An 18,234-nucleotide genomic window follows, 5' to 3' on the forward strand; every position below is an offset into this window, starting at 1 on the left:
AGCTATATAAGAGAGAAAATTAAACTTGCTGCAAATTGATGTAGTGACTGCATATTTATATGGTCCACTGGATAATGAAAGTACTAGAGGGTATTGAGCTGAAAGAACAGCAAGTTCTCGAGAACAATATTGATAATCATCAAAGTATATAATCTGAATATCCTAGGAACCTCTGGATACAATTTCCCAAACAGTTAAATATCTCAAGAAAGATTTTGAGATGAAAGATCTTGGAAAACAAAGTTTTGTTTGGGATTACAGCTTGAGTACATTAACAATGAAATCCTTGTGCGTTAAATAGTATATACAGAAAATGGTACTCAAGAGATTTAATATGGACCAGTCTCACCCATTATCTAGTACATGGGCGTGAGATCACTTGTTTTGGACACTGATCCATTCAGTCCAAAGGTGGACAATAAAGAAGTCCATTTAGTCCTGAGATGGACGATGCACAAGTCTTATTTTAGACACTGATATGTTTGGTCCATAAGAAGGACGATGAAGAAGCCTTTGATTTTGGTTTATTTTATACTAACCAGTCCAAAGAGGGGTTATTTGGTTTTGTTGATTTGTTTTCAGACAGGTTATGTTTTACACATGGTGGTACACGCATATCACAGCAACATCATCCAAGATTTCGTGTGTGTGTATTTGAGGTCGATGACTCAATATGTTCGATCAGATTGTGGCATGGCCGATGGTAAAGAAGAACCAACTATCATGTTCGAGGACGAAGCATATTCTGCCCAAGATCTTCATCACCCACGGATTGCATAAAATTGGAGAGATCCAAGGGACCTTCAGTAATGTCCAAATCAGGGGGAGTAATGTGTGTTGTACTCTTTTTCCTTCACCATGGTTTTGTCCCAATTGGGTTTTCCTGGTAAGGTTTTAATGAGGCAACATTAAAGCACATTACAAGCTCTAAATGGTTATGGCATCCAAGGGGGAGTGTTATGAACCAGATTGTGGATGGCTCATAACCAAGAGATTATGATTTGTAATCTTTCCATTTATCTATGACGGTGTAATCTCCTATATAAGGAACCTCTATGTTATGAATAAAGATAGACTTTTCCATTACTTTTATAACACATTATCAGCACGAAACTCTAAATCCCTCAGCTAATACCCAAATCAAAAAACCCTAACCCTAGCCGGCGATCCGACGAACCCTAAACCCCGATCGCGTCTCTTGTTCCCGCATCTGTTCCAGCTGCGTCCCCGATCAGCTTCAGCCCAAGGCGTTCCTGACGTTCGACGACCCGATAGAAGCTCAGTCGATCCGACGATCCGATAAGTACCCGACTAGACGATCTGTTCGCATCCTGATGTACCGACGACCAGGCGATCCCGATAGCGCATCCGATAGACGATCCGACTGACGATCCCGACTGCTCTTCGCGACCCGACGATCCGATCCGGCACGTACCAGCTCGCGAAGTTCTTCTTGATTCTCGGTGGTCCGTTCAACCCGTTTGGAGGTTAAGGTAAAGATCTAAACCCTAAAACCTTAAAACTCCAAATCGGATTCTAATAATCCGATAAACCCTAAATCATGTTCCTACATGATTAAAACCCCAAATCGGATTTTACAAGTTAAAATCAGATAAACCCTAACCCTATATCTATAAACCCTAAATAATATAAGTATCAGAATTAATTATACTATAATTATCAAATCACATATTAAAACCCTAATCGAATATTTTTGAAATCAAATCTGTTTTCGGTTTTGATCATTGAAGTTTTAAATCTGATTGAATATGATGCTATGTTGCTAGAATTGTGTGACCGTTAAGTTGCTAGATTTATTATTCTCATCCTGCTAGTTTAATAATTCTGATCTGTTTAAGTCTTGATTAAATCCGACCTGCTTATTTTTATTAATGCTTTAATCACAGTTAGGATTGATAGATTTATTTTCTCATCCTGCTTGGTTAATTGTTCATCTGATTTAAAATTGTTTAAACCGACCAGCCTATTAAAACATTGATTGAATCCGATAGGTTGATAGATTGATTGAGGTTTACTTGTTTAAAATCCGAATGATCTGATTGCATGATTCTTGAGGTTTAATATCATCTACTAGGATTGATAGTTTTGTAATCTGATCTGTTTTAAATAGAAACCCTAAATAATCCGTATGATAGGTTATATTGATCTGATTTGGATGTCTTTGAGAATAGATAATCCGTATGCTAGGTTGATAGATTCATGATAAAATCTAATGTCTTGAGGTTTAAGATTGTATGCAAGGTTCGATTTTATTGATTGATCTGATTAGAAATCATGAAACCCTAATTCTAGTCCTAACCTTAATCCGCATATCTGAAACTTGAAACCCTAAATTCATTATGCTTATGAGTTCTATTAAATTGATTGATCTGATTATATGTTTTTGAGGTTTGGTAAATTCGGATACTAGATAGATTACTTACACACGGTTTATGCTAAATACCAATCAGCCTTGAAACTGATTCATTGAAATTCATGCTTGAAATCTATATTCTAGTATTGCTAAAATCAGCCTTGAAACTGATTGAGTGATTAATGAATCTTTTTACTAGTCTTGCTAAAATCCATTGATTGTTAAACCCTAATTGCATGATTAATTGAATCCATTTTTGCTAGTCCTGATAAACCATAATATTATGAGCACATAGAAATAGTATTACTGAGACTTGCTAGAAATTGACTGATTGATTAAATGCCTTTAAGATTGATAGTCTCATAGTCCTCACAAGATTGAAATCCGAATTGATTGTTTTTAAGAGTAATGCCGCATAAAAATTATACCTAAATATTGAGTGATATATGATTTGAGATATCGAAAATCAACCTGGATTTTGCTGCCCTAAATCTATCTGGAGATCATTATTTACGGTGGGCATTGGATACAAAGATTATTCTAAAGTCAAAAAGACTTGCTGAATGTATCATATAAGGCAATAATGCCAATGAGAAAGATTGATACAGGGTAATATTAATTATTAGTCATCATCTTATTAAGAGTCTCAAAGATCAGTATCTGAATATAGAGAATCCTCTAGACCTTTGGACAGAGTTAAAAATCGAGATATGATCACCAAAGAACGGTGTTATTACCAAAGGCCCTATTTGATTGGAAGAATCCCAGAATCCAGGACTATAAGTCTGTGGATGAGTTTATTGCTAGCTGTGCAAAATAATGGATTACTGATGAGAAACAGTAAATTGAGACATCCTGGATTAACCCCATTACCTGATACCAATAAGGCCGCAGAAAAAAAAAGGTAACCACGTCCAGAATGATATACCACACGGTCATGGCCGTGGAGGGTGGAAAGGACGTGGCCGTGGCCACTATAACACATTTGGCCGTGGGAATCACTATGGCAGAGGCCGTGGGTATCAACCCAATTTGAGCCATGGTCAAGGCAGTGGCTGTGGTATATCCTTTAAACCACAAAGCTCGACCAAATCAGTGTGCCATAGATGTGGAATGGGGAACCATTGGGCTAAGATATGAAGGACTCCCAAACATTTTTGTGACCTCTATCAAAGAGAGTCTGAAAGGGAAGAATCCTGAAGCCCACTTGGTATATAAAGATGGCAAAGATGATTTTTGATCATGAAATAGATGATCCTACGGAATATGAAACTTCTGATTGCCTAAAAGAATAATGTTGATTTCGACTTCTGTGTTTGTTTGATTTTTATACTTGCTTTGTTTTATCACTTTGAATTTATTTTATTGCTTTGTTTGCTCGGAACTTAATAAAAGGAATGAATTATTTTTCGAATATATAAGTTTATAAGAAATATAGTTGCGGGTATAGTCATTCTCATGATAGGCTACGGCCAGACTAAAGAGATCTAATGATTTATATTCACTCATAGAAGCCCATTGAGTTTAAAAGATACTAGGAGTTGTTCTGCGTCATGCGCAGAAATAGTAATTTTTAACATAACACTTTTTATTTCAAAAAAAAAATTTGATTTATATTTCAACATTATTAATTTATATTTTAACTTCAATAGTTATAAGAAATCATAAACGTATTTTTGTAATCTTATTTTTTTATTTGGTATAACTATTTAAATTTGATTTTATTTAAATTTTAATAAAGATAAAATTAGATTTTATAAAAATGGTTTTAATTATATTATTGTGTTTAATGATTATTTATTTTAAATATATATATATACCTTCCCATCTAATTTTAAATATATACATATATATATATATATATATAAATTCTAATAAATTTGACACTTTTTTTGTTTTAGTTAAACTGAAAAATCTTTTTGTTAATTTAAATGATGAAGATGAACAGATAAATTTAAATAATGTTTAAATATTTAACTATCAATATTTTTTTGAATTAGTGTTACTTTATTTAGTTTATTTTTATTAATGTGAGATACATATATACATATATATTATTATTTTAATTGTGATATATGAATTATTAATATATTTAATAGTTTACCATAAATAAATATTTATATGGAAAATTGACATTAATGATGATATATGAGTTATTTTTATTATCTTATTTAAAATTCCTGCAAAAAATTTAAATTTTTATAAGGAAATTTTACATCTCACAATTAATATGATGTCATGTCATTATTTTCTAAAACCATGTCATCTATTTTAAGTGTCATGTCATCTTTTTTTCAGCGAGAATGATTGTAGTGATGACATGTGTATAAATCACTTCGCAAATATAGTCAAGGGGATAAGAGTGGTTTCCATATTGAAACAATGGGCAAAAGAAATAAAAAGTTCCTTTTAGATATATAAAATTTGCCCAAGACCATAGAAAAATGGTCGAGACTATACCTGCATTCTCTACTGGTTTTTACTATGTCAAGATCAGGATGATAGAGGCTAAATGCCTGCGAAAAATATTCACTTTATGGCATAACCGGATTGGCCATCCTGTTTCAAACATAATGCGAAATTGATATACAAATGGGCACACGTTGAAAGGAAGAAAGAGTTATCCCAAAGAATCTCACGTGTGTAGCATGTACACGAGGGAAACTCATTGATAGGCCTTCACCAGTCAAAGAGACTAAGTAAATAATAAACTGGTAAATACATGTCTCAAGCATTTAAATGATTATGGTATGTTCATGGGAGTAAGTGTGGACAATTTCGTGATACATGTCCATACCAAGAACGGCTTGGCCGAAATCTTTTATTAAATGCATACAACAGATTGCTAGACCATTACTTATGAGGTCAAAACTCCCAGTCACAGCTTGGATCACACGAAATTTACATGCATCTAAGTTAATACGCATCAGGCCATTTAGTGAGCATAGATATTCCCCATCGATTAGATAACGGGTCAAGAGCCAGACATATCCCATCGTAAGACATTTGAATGTGCCATCTATATACAAATTACTCCACCACAGAGAACTAAGATGGGACCTCAAAGGAGGATGAGGATATATGTTGGATATGATTATCCCACGATTATTAAGTACCTTGAGCCAAATATGGGTGATCAGTTTGAGGCCAGGTATACGGATTAGGGGGAGAAAGTAATAAGCTGGTAAAAGAGTAAAAGAGATTACATGGAATTTACATGGAATCAACCATCATTGTCTTGGTAAGATCATCGGACTAAAGAATGTGAATTAGACGTCCAAAAGATAATACATTTACAAATGGATCAAGTTGTGGGAGATTTAGAACAGTTACAAATGGACCTCCATTTTTTTTATATTGATATTAAACTTAAGAATAAAGTTCTCAACAAAACTTGAGTTGTGGCCTAAATATTTCTGTACAAAATGTGGCCTAAAGCCAACGCTTTAGTTGCCTTAAGACAGGAACGGGCCTGGATGTCACACACGACTCGACGAGGATCAATTCTGATCTACTGTGGATCAACACTTGTTGATCACGCCTCTCAGTTCACTTAGATATGAAAGCACAAACCTTTTTTTTTCTCAGAAAGAATTACAACTTCAAAGGTCCTAACTAACTTAATTAACCATCAAAAGATAACCGACCACTAACTTAATTAACCATCAACTATTAGAAATAACCGACCACTAATTTAAATAACTAGCAACTATTACCTCTTAAACTATAGTCTATCAGAATAGCTGGTATTTCAAATCTAGATATTAGCTAACATATAAAATATCCATATAAATCATATAATATAACCAGCTAATTTACGAATGATCCAAAAAATTGCATTATAACCGGCTAACTTACATATCACGTATATATATACATAAGTTAATCTTATCTTGTTTCAAAAAAAAGAGTTAAGTTAACATTATACAAAACAAAATCAAGGAAAATGAATACAAAAACATATATATTTTAGCCGGCTAAATATATACATATATTCTCTGTTTGTTTTCTAGACAAGAATCATCAAATAGAATCTATTGAACTACAATACATAGATTTTTTTAGCTCTTTTTATGAGCACACAAACTCAACTTCCTTCACTCCAGTCACAAACTCGCTCCAATCAGACACCGTATCAGAAGACTTGGTTTCACCAAAACCACAAAAGGAAGAAGAAGATGAGAAAATTGGAGAGTTGGCTCGTTTTTAATTGTTAATTTGTTCCCTTTGGGATCAACCCTTGCATGTAGAAAACAAAATGGTCGACACGGTTCTTCCAAAGACATGTCTATGCGCCACCATATAATCAAATTCAAAACTAATATGTTTTCATGCATGTGACCAAAGACAAAGAAACTTGTTTTTTCACCTCGAACATGAACAAGTTGTGGAAAGATAAAAGTTCTTAAATCAAACTGAGAATTTTTTTTTTGAAATTTACAAAAAAAAGGTTGAGATTTGGATATATAAAGAAGAAATGGCAAGACCAAAAAGACAAGGTTGATTAAGCTTTAAAGATGCGTTGCTAGCGAAGTTGAGCTGGCGTATTTTAAAGAACCCGGAGTGTCTCCTCGCAAGATGTCTCCTCGGGAAGTATTGTCAACTGGGATGGATGCTGTGATCAGGAGAGGCAATAAACGTCTGGCCATAACCATGGCTTTCCCATTGTGAACAACTGAGACCAATAGGTCCAGTACCAGAGGCCCTACAACAACTTAAAGTATCAGATTTACTATTGCCTGGTAGTTCTGACTGGGATACAGGAAATATCGACCGTTATTTACCTTTCCACAAAATTCTGACTGGGATACAACAACTTAAAGTACGACTTCGGTCTCCTCGCCCCTCATGGCAGAAACTTTGGCTGTTATAAAATCCATGAACTCTGCCCTTGCTCGCGGTTTAGACGACATCTCGATACTCACAGACTCTCAGATCCTCGCTAATACGATCAACAAGAAGGAGATGAAGCTCGAGATCTATGGAGCATTAATTGATATCTACCTCCTATCCTTTTCATTTAAGTCTATTTTGTTTTCTTTCATCCCACGATCGGCAAATGTTCGGGCCGATTCAGTGGCTAAACAAGCCCTTTGGACCTTAAACTCTGGTCAAGTTTTTTCTAATAAAGTTACCGTTTGAACAAAAAAAAAAAAAAAAAAAAAAAAAGAGAGAATGAAAATTGTGTGAGAGAGAACTTTATTCAAGATTATCATTACGAATCTCTTAGGTTCCATAAGAAAAGAAAACAAGACATAAGGTTATTACCGTCATTTCGCATGGTCAGGAGCTGAGTTTCACACTTGAGCCTGTGTTTTTTTCATGCATGCAAATTACGGAATTTTTGTAGAATTTATGTGCAAATCGTTTTTAATTAGCATTATAAAATTATCATAAAAACAAATACACATAAACATCAATATATGTAACTATATGCTATTTTATACATTTAACCAAATTATGCAATCACTTGCTTTTAATTAATTACAAGGTTTTAACTTGGCTTTAATTTGCGAAATTATTCACCTAAACATGTTCTATAATTTAGCTATTTAATTTATCCTTCAAAAATTCTATATGAATTTACTGGAAAAACGAATACTAATATTATAACTGTTCCATCGGGAAAAGGCAAAGTAATAATTGAATTAAAAAGCAAAATGTGGAAAGGGAATTTTACTTTTAACCAAGCTCTCTCGAAAGTTCCTCTAAAACTAATAAGTCACGACAAAAATATTTTCTAACGCCTCAATTTATTATTTGCGTCAATAAAACTATTTCTAGAACTATTTTTTATACATTTAGAAATCAGAACTATACTACAATGAAAGTTTTTCTACTCACAGATTCTCTATTTCTCAAAACTGGCCCCGTAATTTCTTACTTCCTCTATATTAAACACCCAGAGAAACAAAAGTATCTTTTATTTGCTATAAAAGCCCTCGCACTTACACTTTCCTTCCAAATTCTCCACCCACAAAACCTCTTTTCTCTCTCTCTCTCTCTCAAAATCAGAAACATGGAGGTTTCAGAGAGGAAGCCTTATTTCATCGAAGAAGAAGATGAGTTGGCTTCTTCTTTATCGGAGATGGAAGCTGGGTTTTCTGGTAACAGGGTAAACTCACAAAACGGCAGCGTTCCAAGTCCTTTCTCTTACGTCAGGATGAACAGTTTCAGCAAAAACACGAACTCCTATTACAACAACTACAACCATCCAAGTTATTATCACCATCAATACTCTGTTTCCTCTCCGAGATCCGCCGTTTCTGGAAGATTCCATGATTTCAGATTCGATAATCGACAGCCTCATTTCTTGGATTCGTGTTTCCTCTGTAAGAAACCACTCGGTGACAACAGAGACATCTACATGTACAGGTAAACATTTAGATCTATGCATCAGATCTCATCTAAGATTTTCGCCTTTTAATTGAAAAGAATTGATTTTTTCTCATTAGCCATGCAAATGATTCACGGGTCTGATTAAAAGTTTTGATTTTGTTTATGTGTGTGTAACTGCAGAGGAGACACGCCCTTTTGCAGTGAAGAGTGTAGACAAGAACAGATAGAGAGAGATGAAGCAAAAGAGAAGAAACAGAATCTGTCTTATTCTGTGAACTCGGCAATGAGGAGAAAAGAACAGAGAAGCTCTTCTTCTTCTCCAACTAGATCTCGTGGTTATTCATGTCACAACGGAACTATTGCTGCTGCTTGAGATTCTGAATCTGATGACGAGTTTGGGAATTATAATTATAATAATAATAAAAAGGAACACAAAAAGACAAAAACAAAAGAAGAAGTGAGATTGTGTGTCGAATCTGGTTTTGGGATTCTCTTTTATCTTTTTTTCTAAATCTCAAGTCCGCTTTGCTTTAGCTTGAAGTTTCTGGGAAAGCTAAAGATCCATCAGCTTCTTCATTAGTTTTATTTTTTTGTTTAACTTGAAAGTTTTGGGAGTACATGAGAAGAGAGAAATGTAAATGCCTGTGTGAGTTATAAAGTCCATGGGGCATGCTTGAGTAATCTTCTCGTGTATCTTTTGGGTAAGAAAACAAATACATATGTGACAGTATTACATGTTCAACCATGAAAATATATATACAAGGTATTAAAATTTATACACTTTATTCTATGTTCTGGCAAACCATGCTTTGTGTTTTGATATTAGATTGAGTGATAGTATCAGTTTTCTTTGCTGTAGTGACAAGAGCTATATTACCAACGTTACTACGCAAGTATTCAAATGAATTTCAATACAACCATCATTTGAAAAGTGTAGCGATTCTTACCTTACTAATTGTTCATGGAAACAAAAGTTAGATGAGACATAACTTGTAGCAAATCATTTCCATATATATTCATTTTCCTTCATTTTCTCTAGTATTCATTTTACTTCATGATTTGCATTTACTAACTTATTTGTATAATATTCGATGAAAAAAAACTTATTTGTATAATATTCACTATGCAAAAAATATTCCGAACTCAAAAATCATTCTCTAACACTAACACTAACACTAACACCTCCTCTCAAACTCCCCTCCACAGGTCCTGCGGCTCTACTATTGCATCTTACCTGACTACTTTCTTTACTCGCGGCTATATAAGAATCTCCACTATCGCACTCTTCGATAATCTTCTTTAATCTTTCCACTACAATCTCCATCGTGGGCCGCTCTTTATCGTTCTTTTTGAGGCAAAGATCAGCCAGTTTAGCCAAACTCCTCGTTCCAGCAGATGGATAGTTATTACGTAGCCGCGGGTCAACGATCATGCTGAAGCGTCGACAGTCAGGAGGATACTCTTTGACCCATTCCAATAGTCTCCGTTCAGCGGGTGGCTTGTTCCTCTCAATGGTTCGGCGTCCAGTTATGATCTCGTAAAGCACAACACCGAAGCTATATACATCGCTCTTTAACCGCAAATGGCCTGTTTGCACGTATTCAGGAGCTGCATAGCCCTGTGTTCCAACTTTCTACAAAGAGAACCAAGAAAAAAATCAAGAAGAAGAAACTATCAAACCATTCATCATCTAAAACTATGTAAAAACCATAACCAAACCTAACCAAATGCACGCCACAATTAACCCAAGAAGATAAAAGAAGTGTTCAATACTTACTGCAGTTGTGACGTGAGTATTGTCGCCCTGAGGTCCTTCTCTTACAAGCCCAAAGTCCGATAATTTCGGACAAAATTCATCATTTAAAAGCACATTAGAGGATTTGAAGTCACGGTATATCACCTGCCCAACCAATTATACCACACAATGAATCACAAACTAAACTTAAAACCAGACAATGAATATTTGAGAATCCACCAAACATTTTCTTTCCCAATGGTTCATAAAACTGTCTCATTCCTAAACTACTATTCATGTGTGTATGTGTTCACATTGTGCCTGTCCTAAATTACCAAGAACAATCAAAAGTATCCGTCTTAAACCAGGTTTCCTCGAGTGAGTGGGTTTTTGTTTTAGGGTTTAAAGATTGTACCTTGACTTCATGTAGATAAGCCAATCCTTCAGCTGCACCAAGCATGATCTCAAGCCTTTGTTTCCATGGTAATGTGCAAGCTCCACGCGTGAAGAGATGTTCCTCTAAGCTTCGATTAGACATGTACTCATAAACCAAAAGCCTCTCCATCCCGTTCTCCCCATCTTCGGAGCAATAACCTAATAGCTTCACAACGTTCTGATGATTCACTACCCCTAGAAACTCAACTTCTGCTAGCCATTGCTTGTGACCCTAACACACACCACTACAACACAGAAGAAAGAGAAAACATCAAAACTCATAGGAAAGTTTCAGACTTTACATTTAAAAAAAAACAAACAATCTCTCAATTCAGTTACCTGTAAACCTTGTGGATTGAGTTTCTTGATGGCGACGACAAGTGGAGGATCAGAATCTCCGGTCGTGGGAATCTTTCCTTTATAAACATTACCGAATCCACCATGACCGATCTTAAGCCTTCTGCTAAACCCACAAGTGGCTTCACTGAGTTCTTCGTACGTGAAAACCCTAAGACTCTGTTCTCTCTCCCTATCCAAGTCTCTGATACTTCGCCCAGAAGGCAAAGATCTCGGCCTTTGGAGATTAAACGACGGCGTTTCACTCTTGTTCCTCTGTCCTGGAGCTGAGTTTTGTGCTTTTCTTCTGTCTTTTTGTTGGTTTCTGGGTTCGGGTTTTTTGGATTTGAGCAAGAACAGACAGTTCATGTCTCAAGGAAAGGAGAGAGAATAAAGATTGAAACTTTGTGTAAGGAAAAACAAGGGGAACATTTATACTATTCTTTGAAGAGAAAAATTGTAGATGGGAAAGTGTCAAAGAGCGTGACGGTATCTTCCTTATCTTTTACAAAAGGAAGACGAAGAAATGGCGTAACGGGAAATAGACGTATACGTGTGAAAGGAGAGTGATTGATTATTGATCAATGTAGGACAATTTCCGACTATGTAGTAAGTGTAGGGACTCGTACTGTAATTTTCAAGACTCATATCAACTTAGTTTTTTTCTTCTTATATTCCTCAATAAATTATTAATCAAAAACTGTATTTTACAACATATTTATTGGAGAACTCTCAGTTAAAGTTTTTCATCCTTAAAGTATCAATTTTTTTTTTAATGGTTATCTTTAAATAATTTAATCATTTATAAAACAACATATATTACTGGAATTTCTAACAAATTTTGAGAGATACTTTATTATTTCTTATCGTGTTTTTCAATTTTGTATTTATCTCAAAAGTGAGATACCTAAAGTTTTAGATAGTGAAACAAAAATTCAAGAAGGGCAAGGATAAACACAGTAGCATGCTAATTTTCCATCAGATGCCCGAACGCAGTGAGGAGTTCCGTGCTTTAGTTGACGGCACAGAGCGCCACATGAACCAGCACCACAATCTACTTGTGGTAAAACCTCTCCACACATGTCTCCTTGAATCTCATTCGCCATCAGCCCTGTCAAAAATTACAATTTAAAAACATATAAGTACCATTTGTTTTGGCAGCGGAAACAGTACAGTATTTTAAAAGTTGGTAAAACATCAAACAAACCTAGAGTAAGGATGATAAAGACAGCACAAAAAATGGATTTAGTCATTTTTATATGATAACCGGAGTTCTCAAAATATAAAAAGAATGAGCGTAGTGTAGTACATCATATGTACACACATATTTATATATCATCAAGCTCATATTTTCCATTTATGTATATCTTTAGGAAATCAATACATACCATATATGATGGTGCGATATCTGAATGTATCAGACTTTAAATGCATATTTAAGTTGCTACTAGATTTGAACCAGCACATACGTGCGTATATATGTTTTTTTTTAAATAACATTTATAATATAAAATAAGTTATAAAGATATATATTTAATATCAATTTTTACGTATATAATTTTATGATAATTTCAAAAAGAATTGGGATATACTATTCAATTTCGAAATTAGTTGCTTAAATATATATAAAGTTTGGTCTAGACTAAATATGATAAACAAAATAATTGCATAATGGAAATGTATTTGGCTTTTTGTTTAAGAATGTTATTGTTTAGATGTATATAATGTTTATGTTAGAAAATATCATATATGCATAAATTTAGGATAATTAGTTTAGTTTCTAATTAATGGTCTAACATAGACTTTTGTATGGTAGATAAAAAATAGGACTCTAAATTAATAGATTGGATATCTTTCTCGTTAATGTATTATGAAAAATTCAAAAACTAAGAATATATGCAATATATCTAATATATGCATGAATCTAAGTGTATCTATGTCATAATGAGTGCATCTAAAATCTATACTATATCTTATTTTAAAAATTTAGGATTCTGCCCTTAGATATCTTATATTTATGGTAACAAATAAATTTTCTTTACAGACCAAAACAAAACTATAAATGCTAATTAACTATTAGCATTTACTTTCGGTAAAACTTTATCATACCCATAATAATTTTTTTTTCGACCAGATTTTTTTTTGTTTTGAATAATTAGATATTTCTAATCATATGAAGTATACTTAATTTTGCGGGTAATAAATAAATTAAACTAATATAATTTATTTATGAGATATAAATGAATTGATGTGTTTTTTTGTAGTGTATTTTCCTAATTCTGAGAAATAACAAAATCATAAAATTTTCTTTTTACAATTTTTATAGTTGAGTTTTATATGGTTGAAACAAATATATGCATCTAAGTAAATAAGTAAATAAATAATCACTAAAAGTTAAAATCTGCAAAGAAAAAAAAAATCTGCAAAGAATAATATTAAAATATGTAATGAGAAATATCTTTCATTTTTCAACTTATATAGTAGTGTTTTTATATAATTGGAACAAACATATGCATCTAAATAATTTAATAAAATATTATCATTAAAAATAAAATGTGGAAAAAATATTAAATTATGTAATGAGAAAATATCTTTAGTATATAAATATAATACTTTAGAATAAATTAAAATTAATACAATATTTTTTCTAAAAAATTAACTTCTTTAAAAATAACTTCATAAATATAAATATATTTTTTTAATAGCATATCTAATATCTATAATTATAACATAAACAATCAATAAATTTTAAATGTATATAGTTATCATATATAAAAACACATAATCTTATAATTAAAAAAGTCTTATAATTAAAAAATTTGTAGAATTTTTTTAAAAAAATAATCCCGCGCTTTGAAAAGCGCGGATCAAAATCTAATTTGATCTTAATTGTCATGTTTTGGATGCACAAGAAAAAATTGTCATGTTTTGATGAGCGCCCACGTGCTCAGCTCCCTCACTTGAAAAGACCAAAGATGGATCACAAGAGCATTTCCAATGGAAAGTTGTATCCATTGAAATCGTAAACACACATATATATATATATATTATATATGCATATGTAATTGTGTTGGGTTCATAATTTTATGAAAAATTCAATCCAATTTTTTTTATTCCAACGGGTAGAACTCTCCATTGGAGATGCTCTTAATGGATACATCTAAGAATAGGGCTGGGCATTTTATCCGATACTCGAACCCGAATCCGAACCCGACCCGAAAAACCTGAACCTGAATCCAAACTGAAGTAGCAAAATACCCAAACATGTTTTATATTGAACAGGTTTGGATACCCGAATCCGATTGGATATATCCAAACCCGAAATAATACCCAAAGTCATCCAAACATATGTATACTTTAACCCAAATATACATCTTTCATCCAATATGTAATGAATGGTTTCTCTAAACCGATTTTAGTTTAATTAATATTATATAAAACCAATACAAAATCATTATTTTCCCTAACTTAAACGTGTGCATATATATATATATATATGTACTCTTTCTTAAACGTGAGAGATTAAGGCACCATCTATCTAAATCTCCCATCTCTCATCTTTTCTACCTACAAGATCTTATTTTCTAAAATATTGTTATTCTCACGATCCATGTAAAGATTTTTGGAGACATTAGTTGTTGTTGTCATCAACGATAACCACCATCACTGTAACAACCAGAGCTACCTCGAACCATCTAGTCGTTTACAGAGGGGTAGTTTCCATCCATGGAGCTTCCCTTGTTACTTTCGATCTGTTACGTAACGAAAGCAAGAGAAGTAACAGTTTTTTTTTTTTGCAAGAATTATGTGGCTTTAATTTTTTTTTTATCAAATACTTTGGTTTTTTCGGTTATATCCAAAATACTCGAATCTAAACTAAAAGTACATGAACCCAACCTGAAGTGTAAAAATACCCGAACGGGTTTTATGCTTCTATACTGAAATACGCGATCCAAACCCGAAAGCCCACCCCTACCTAAGAGCATCTCCAATCCAACCTTAAATCCTCGAATTTTAAGGTTTTGTGTCATTCCAACCCAACTTCAAATTCTCAAATTTTGAAGTTGTGAATAGTGAAACCTCAAATTTGAGGTTTCTATTCACAAACTCAAAACTATCTTTTATTTTCTGTTTGGTCCTTATAGTTATTTCTTTTCATAAATACATATGCTAAACTTAATTTATAATAACTTAAATACACCAAAATAAATTAAAATAAGATAAATATTACATAACATTAAAATAAAGTTCACACAATATAAAAATACATAAAATAAAGTCCACAAAAAATAAAAATTACCTTTTACAAACTTAGCACAAATTAAAGCAAATTACATAAACATTTAAATATTACATATCTTACAAATTGCGGTAATGAACATACTCGATTTCAATAATTTCTAGCTCGTAATCTACAAATTAAAATTAAGGAAGCTCATTTATCACTTCGGAATGCGTTGATTGAGTACATCCCCTATATATTAATAGAGAAACATTAAAAAAATTATAACATGTAATTTGTGATAATTAAAAAAATGTCATTTTGAGTTGTCACGTAATTGGAATGTTAATTTTGCTTACGTGGCGGTTTGAGAATCAATTGGAATTTTTTTAGTCCAAAATTAAATTGTTAAGGAATGTTATATTATATAGTATGTCCATTATATACCATTCATTTATCAAATTAAAATTATTATATATTTTTTTCTTAAGTAAAACATTACGGAATTACCTAATGTGATTAAGATATATAAGACAATTAATGATTTTAAAATAACAAATATTTGTTACAATCTGTATACTTTATATCATTTTTAAAAATTATTTATTATTAAAATAAATTACACAATTACATTAATCATATAATAAAAAATTAGATTTTTTGTATATGTTGTATTTGGATTTTTTTCAAAACGAGTATAAATTACTAAAACTATTAAAAGTCTCACATAAACTTTTGTGATCATGGTTTAATTTTTTTTTCTATAATAAGATACAATGATTATAAAATCATATGAATAAATATTTTTATTTTAATAGTTGTTTATGTTAATATATATATATATATATATATATATATATATATATTATATCGTTTAAATTAAATTATACATCATATGAAAATACATACTTCCATTTTGATATACGCATTGAAAATATATTGAAAAGTTAATATTTTAATTTTGAAATCTTCATTGTTTTTTAAAATGATTATAAATTATTAAAACCACTAAACATTCCACATTAAAAAAAATCGTTGGTTTAAAATTTTGTTACACAAATATGCAAATAATCATAAAATCATATGAGTACAAACCTCATTTAATAAATATCCATATTAAAATTATACTATATATCTATGTTAATATCATTTTAATTTAATTATATATCATATACGATAGATAAGATTGATTGTTTTGATTTATTTACCCTAAAATGATTGCGAATAAACAAGAGCGGTCGTTTGATTTATATGTGCACGCCAATTTATTACATAATAGTAATTTATTTCTTAGTTATTTAATATATAATTATTATTTAATTATTTCATAATATGTAGAAGAACATAAAATAAATAATAAATATAAAATATTTATTCTGCACAAGGCACGGATCTTAACCTAAGTATGTATCTATTTAATATTATTTAAATCTTAAAAAATTTCTAAATTTTATGCCAAAACAAAATAACGAAAGATGAGAATAATCTCAAAAATTAATATTTATATCACACAATAACCAAAATGAATAACGACACAAAAATGTGAAGATAGATAGGATTGGCACGTGAACGTAAACTTTTCATAATCATAATTAACTTTTAAAATTGATAAATCATGATATAAAACCGAGCTGACATAGTTTCATTGTAACCAAATAGTAGGCATGAGTGAGATTCTTCGGCCTAAACGTTAGGTTCTTATGCAATAAGTGATTTTTTGACCTGAAATATTTTAAAAATTGGGATCAGTTCATCAATAAACTAATTATGTGATTAACAAAAAAAAATTTTAAAAATTGTTTAAGGGCCAAAAATATTAATTCGATCAAGAATATAAATTGTATTTTTCTATACAACATTTTTTAAATAATTTTTATATAAATTCACCATGCGCAAGGCGCAGGTCTTATCCTTGTATGAGAGTATTACAGGAACAATGCTTGAGAATTTGGTATTTTATATGTAATTTTCTAAAATTTATGTGTATGTGTGTTGTTTTATTATACATGAAATTTATATCATCTTTTGTTATATAATATTATAATACTGTGTGTGCTGTATAATATATTAAAGAGAAGTTTCTTTGGATAGCATTTTTAGTTTATTTTCTCAAAAATATCTCTTAAAAAGCAAAATGACAAAAAGAAATTTTATTAAAGGGTAAAAGATGTATTTATATCCCTTGAGTTAACTAATCTAGACTTACGGTTTAGAATTAAGGAGTAGGTTTTGGGGATGGAGTTTCAAATATCAAAAAATAAAAAATAAATATTAAAAGTTTCTAAATAAAAAAATGTTACTTTGATCATTTTATTTTTTGGGAACTATTTTTGTGATAAAAACTTAAAAATGACTATTTGAGAGAATTGCCTTATATTAAATGTATGTTTTATATATATTTGTAAAGTTTTTATCTTTATTTGTAACTTTTGTTAATATCAAAAACTATAATGTAAATAAATAAACTTTTAAAGATTTTTTCGAAGATTCATGGTTGAAATAATTAACCAGAATTTTGAAGTTTTACTCTCTTTAAAATAAAGTCTCGGGTTGGTGATGCTCTAGACATGGGTTTGTGTAACAAATATTATATTCTTTCACAATTTACTGCGAATAAAGAACATTATCCAAGACTAGTGTGTGTTATCACATGTCATGATTAATCACCTCATTCCCTTAAAATGGTGATTGTATTGTCAGAAACTCAGGTCGGATGTGACATGGTAAAATTCACCAGAATCGAGGATCTAAGAAGGTGTGTAGCAAGGACCAGACACATATGTATGGTGAGCT

The 18,234-nt window shown here is 31.6% G+C and overlaps 2 protein-coding genes across 2 annotated transcripts; one reads left to right on the forward strand and one right to left on the reverse strand.

The window, feature by feature from the left end:
• Positions 1-8,183: 8,183 nt before the first annotated feature.
• Positions 8,184-9,498, forward strand: BNAC08G08950D (FCS-Like Zinc finger 1). Its single transcript, XM_013819591.3, has 2 exons — positions 8,184-8,749; positions 8,894-9,498. The coding sequence occupies exons 1-2, from the start codon at positions 8,199-8,201 to the stop codon at positions 9,084-9,086; spliced, it is 744 nt and encodes a 247-aa protein (XP_013675045.2). The 5' UTR covers positions 8,184-8,198; the 3' UTR covers positions 9,087-9,498.
• A 307-nt stretch (positions 9,499-9,805) lies between these two features.
• LOC125581775 (probable serine/threonine-protein kinase PBL19) lies at positions 9,806-11,781 on the reverse strand. The gene is made up of 4 exons (XM_048747755.1): positions 11,223-11,781; positions 10,864-11,115; positions 10,491-10,613; positions 9,806-10,346 (listed from the first exon to the last, which is right to left on the reverse strand). The coding sequence occupies exons 1-4, from the start codon at positions 11,586-11,588 to the stop codon at positions 9,864-9,866; spliced, it is 1,224 nt and encodes a 407-aa protein (XP_048603712.1). The 5' UTR covers positions 11,589-11,781; the 3' UTR covers positions 9,806-9,863.
• Between the last annotated feature and the right edge of the window lie 6,453 nt (positions 11,782-18,234).

The sequence above is a fragment of the Brassica napus genome, chromosome C2 (genome assembly GCF_020379485.1).
Source record: "Brassica napus cultivar Da-Ae chromosome C2, Da-Ae, whole genome shotgun sequence".
NCBI classification, from domain to species: Eukaryota; Viridiplantae; Streptophyta; class Magnoliopsida; order Brassicales; family Brassicaceae; genus Brassica; species Brassica napus.

Coding starts and splice junctions, on each gene's coding strand:
- BNAC08G08950D (XM_013819591.3), top strand. CDS start 8,199: ATGAAAGTTTTTCTACTCACAGATTCTCTATTTCTCAAAACTGGCCCC. Junction 8,750..8,893: donor AGAGACATCTACATGTACAG/GTAAACATTTAG, acceptor GTGTAACTGCAG/AGGAGACACGCCCTTTTGCA.
- LOC125581775 (XM_048747755.1), bottom strand. CDS start 11,588: ATGAACTGTCTGTTCTTGCTCAAATCCAAAAAACCCGAACCCAGAAAC. Junction 10,614..10,863: donor CTTATCTACATGAAGTCAAG/GTACAATCTTTA, acceptor TTGGTTGGGCAG/GTGATATACCGTGACTTCAA. Junction 10,347..10,490: donor ATACTCACGTCACAACTGCA/GTAAGTATTGAA, acceptor TTCTCTTTGTAG/AAAGTTGGAACACAGGGCTA.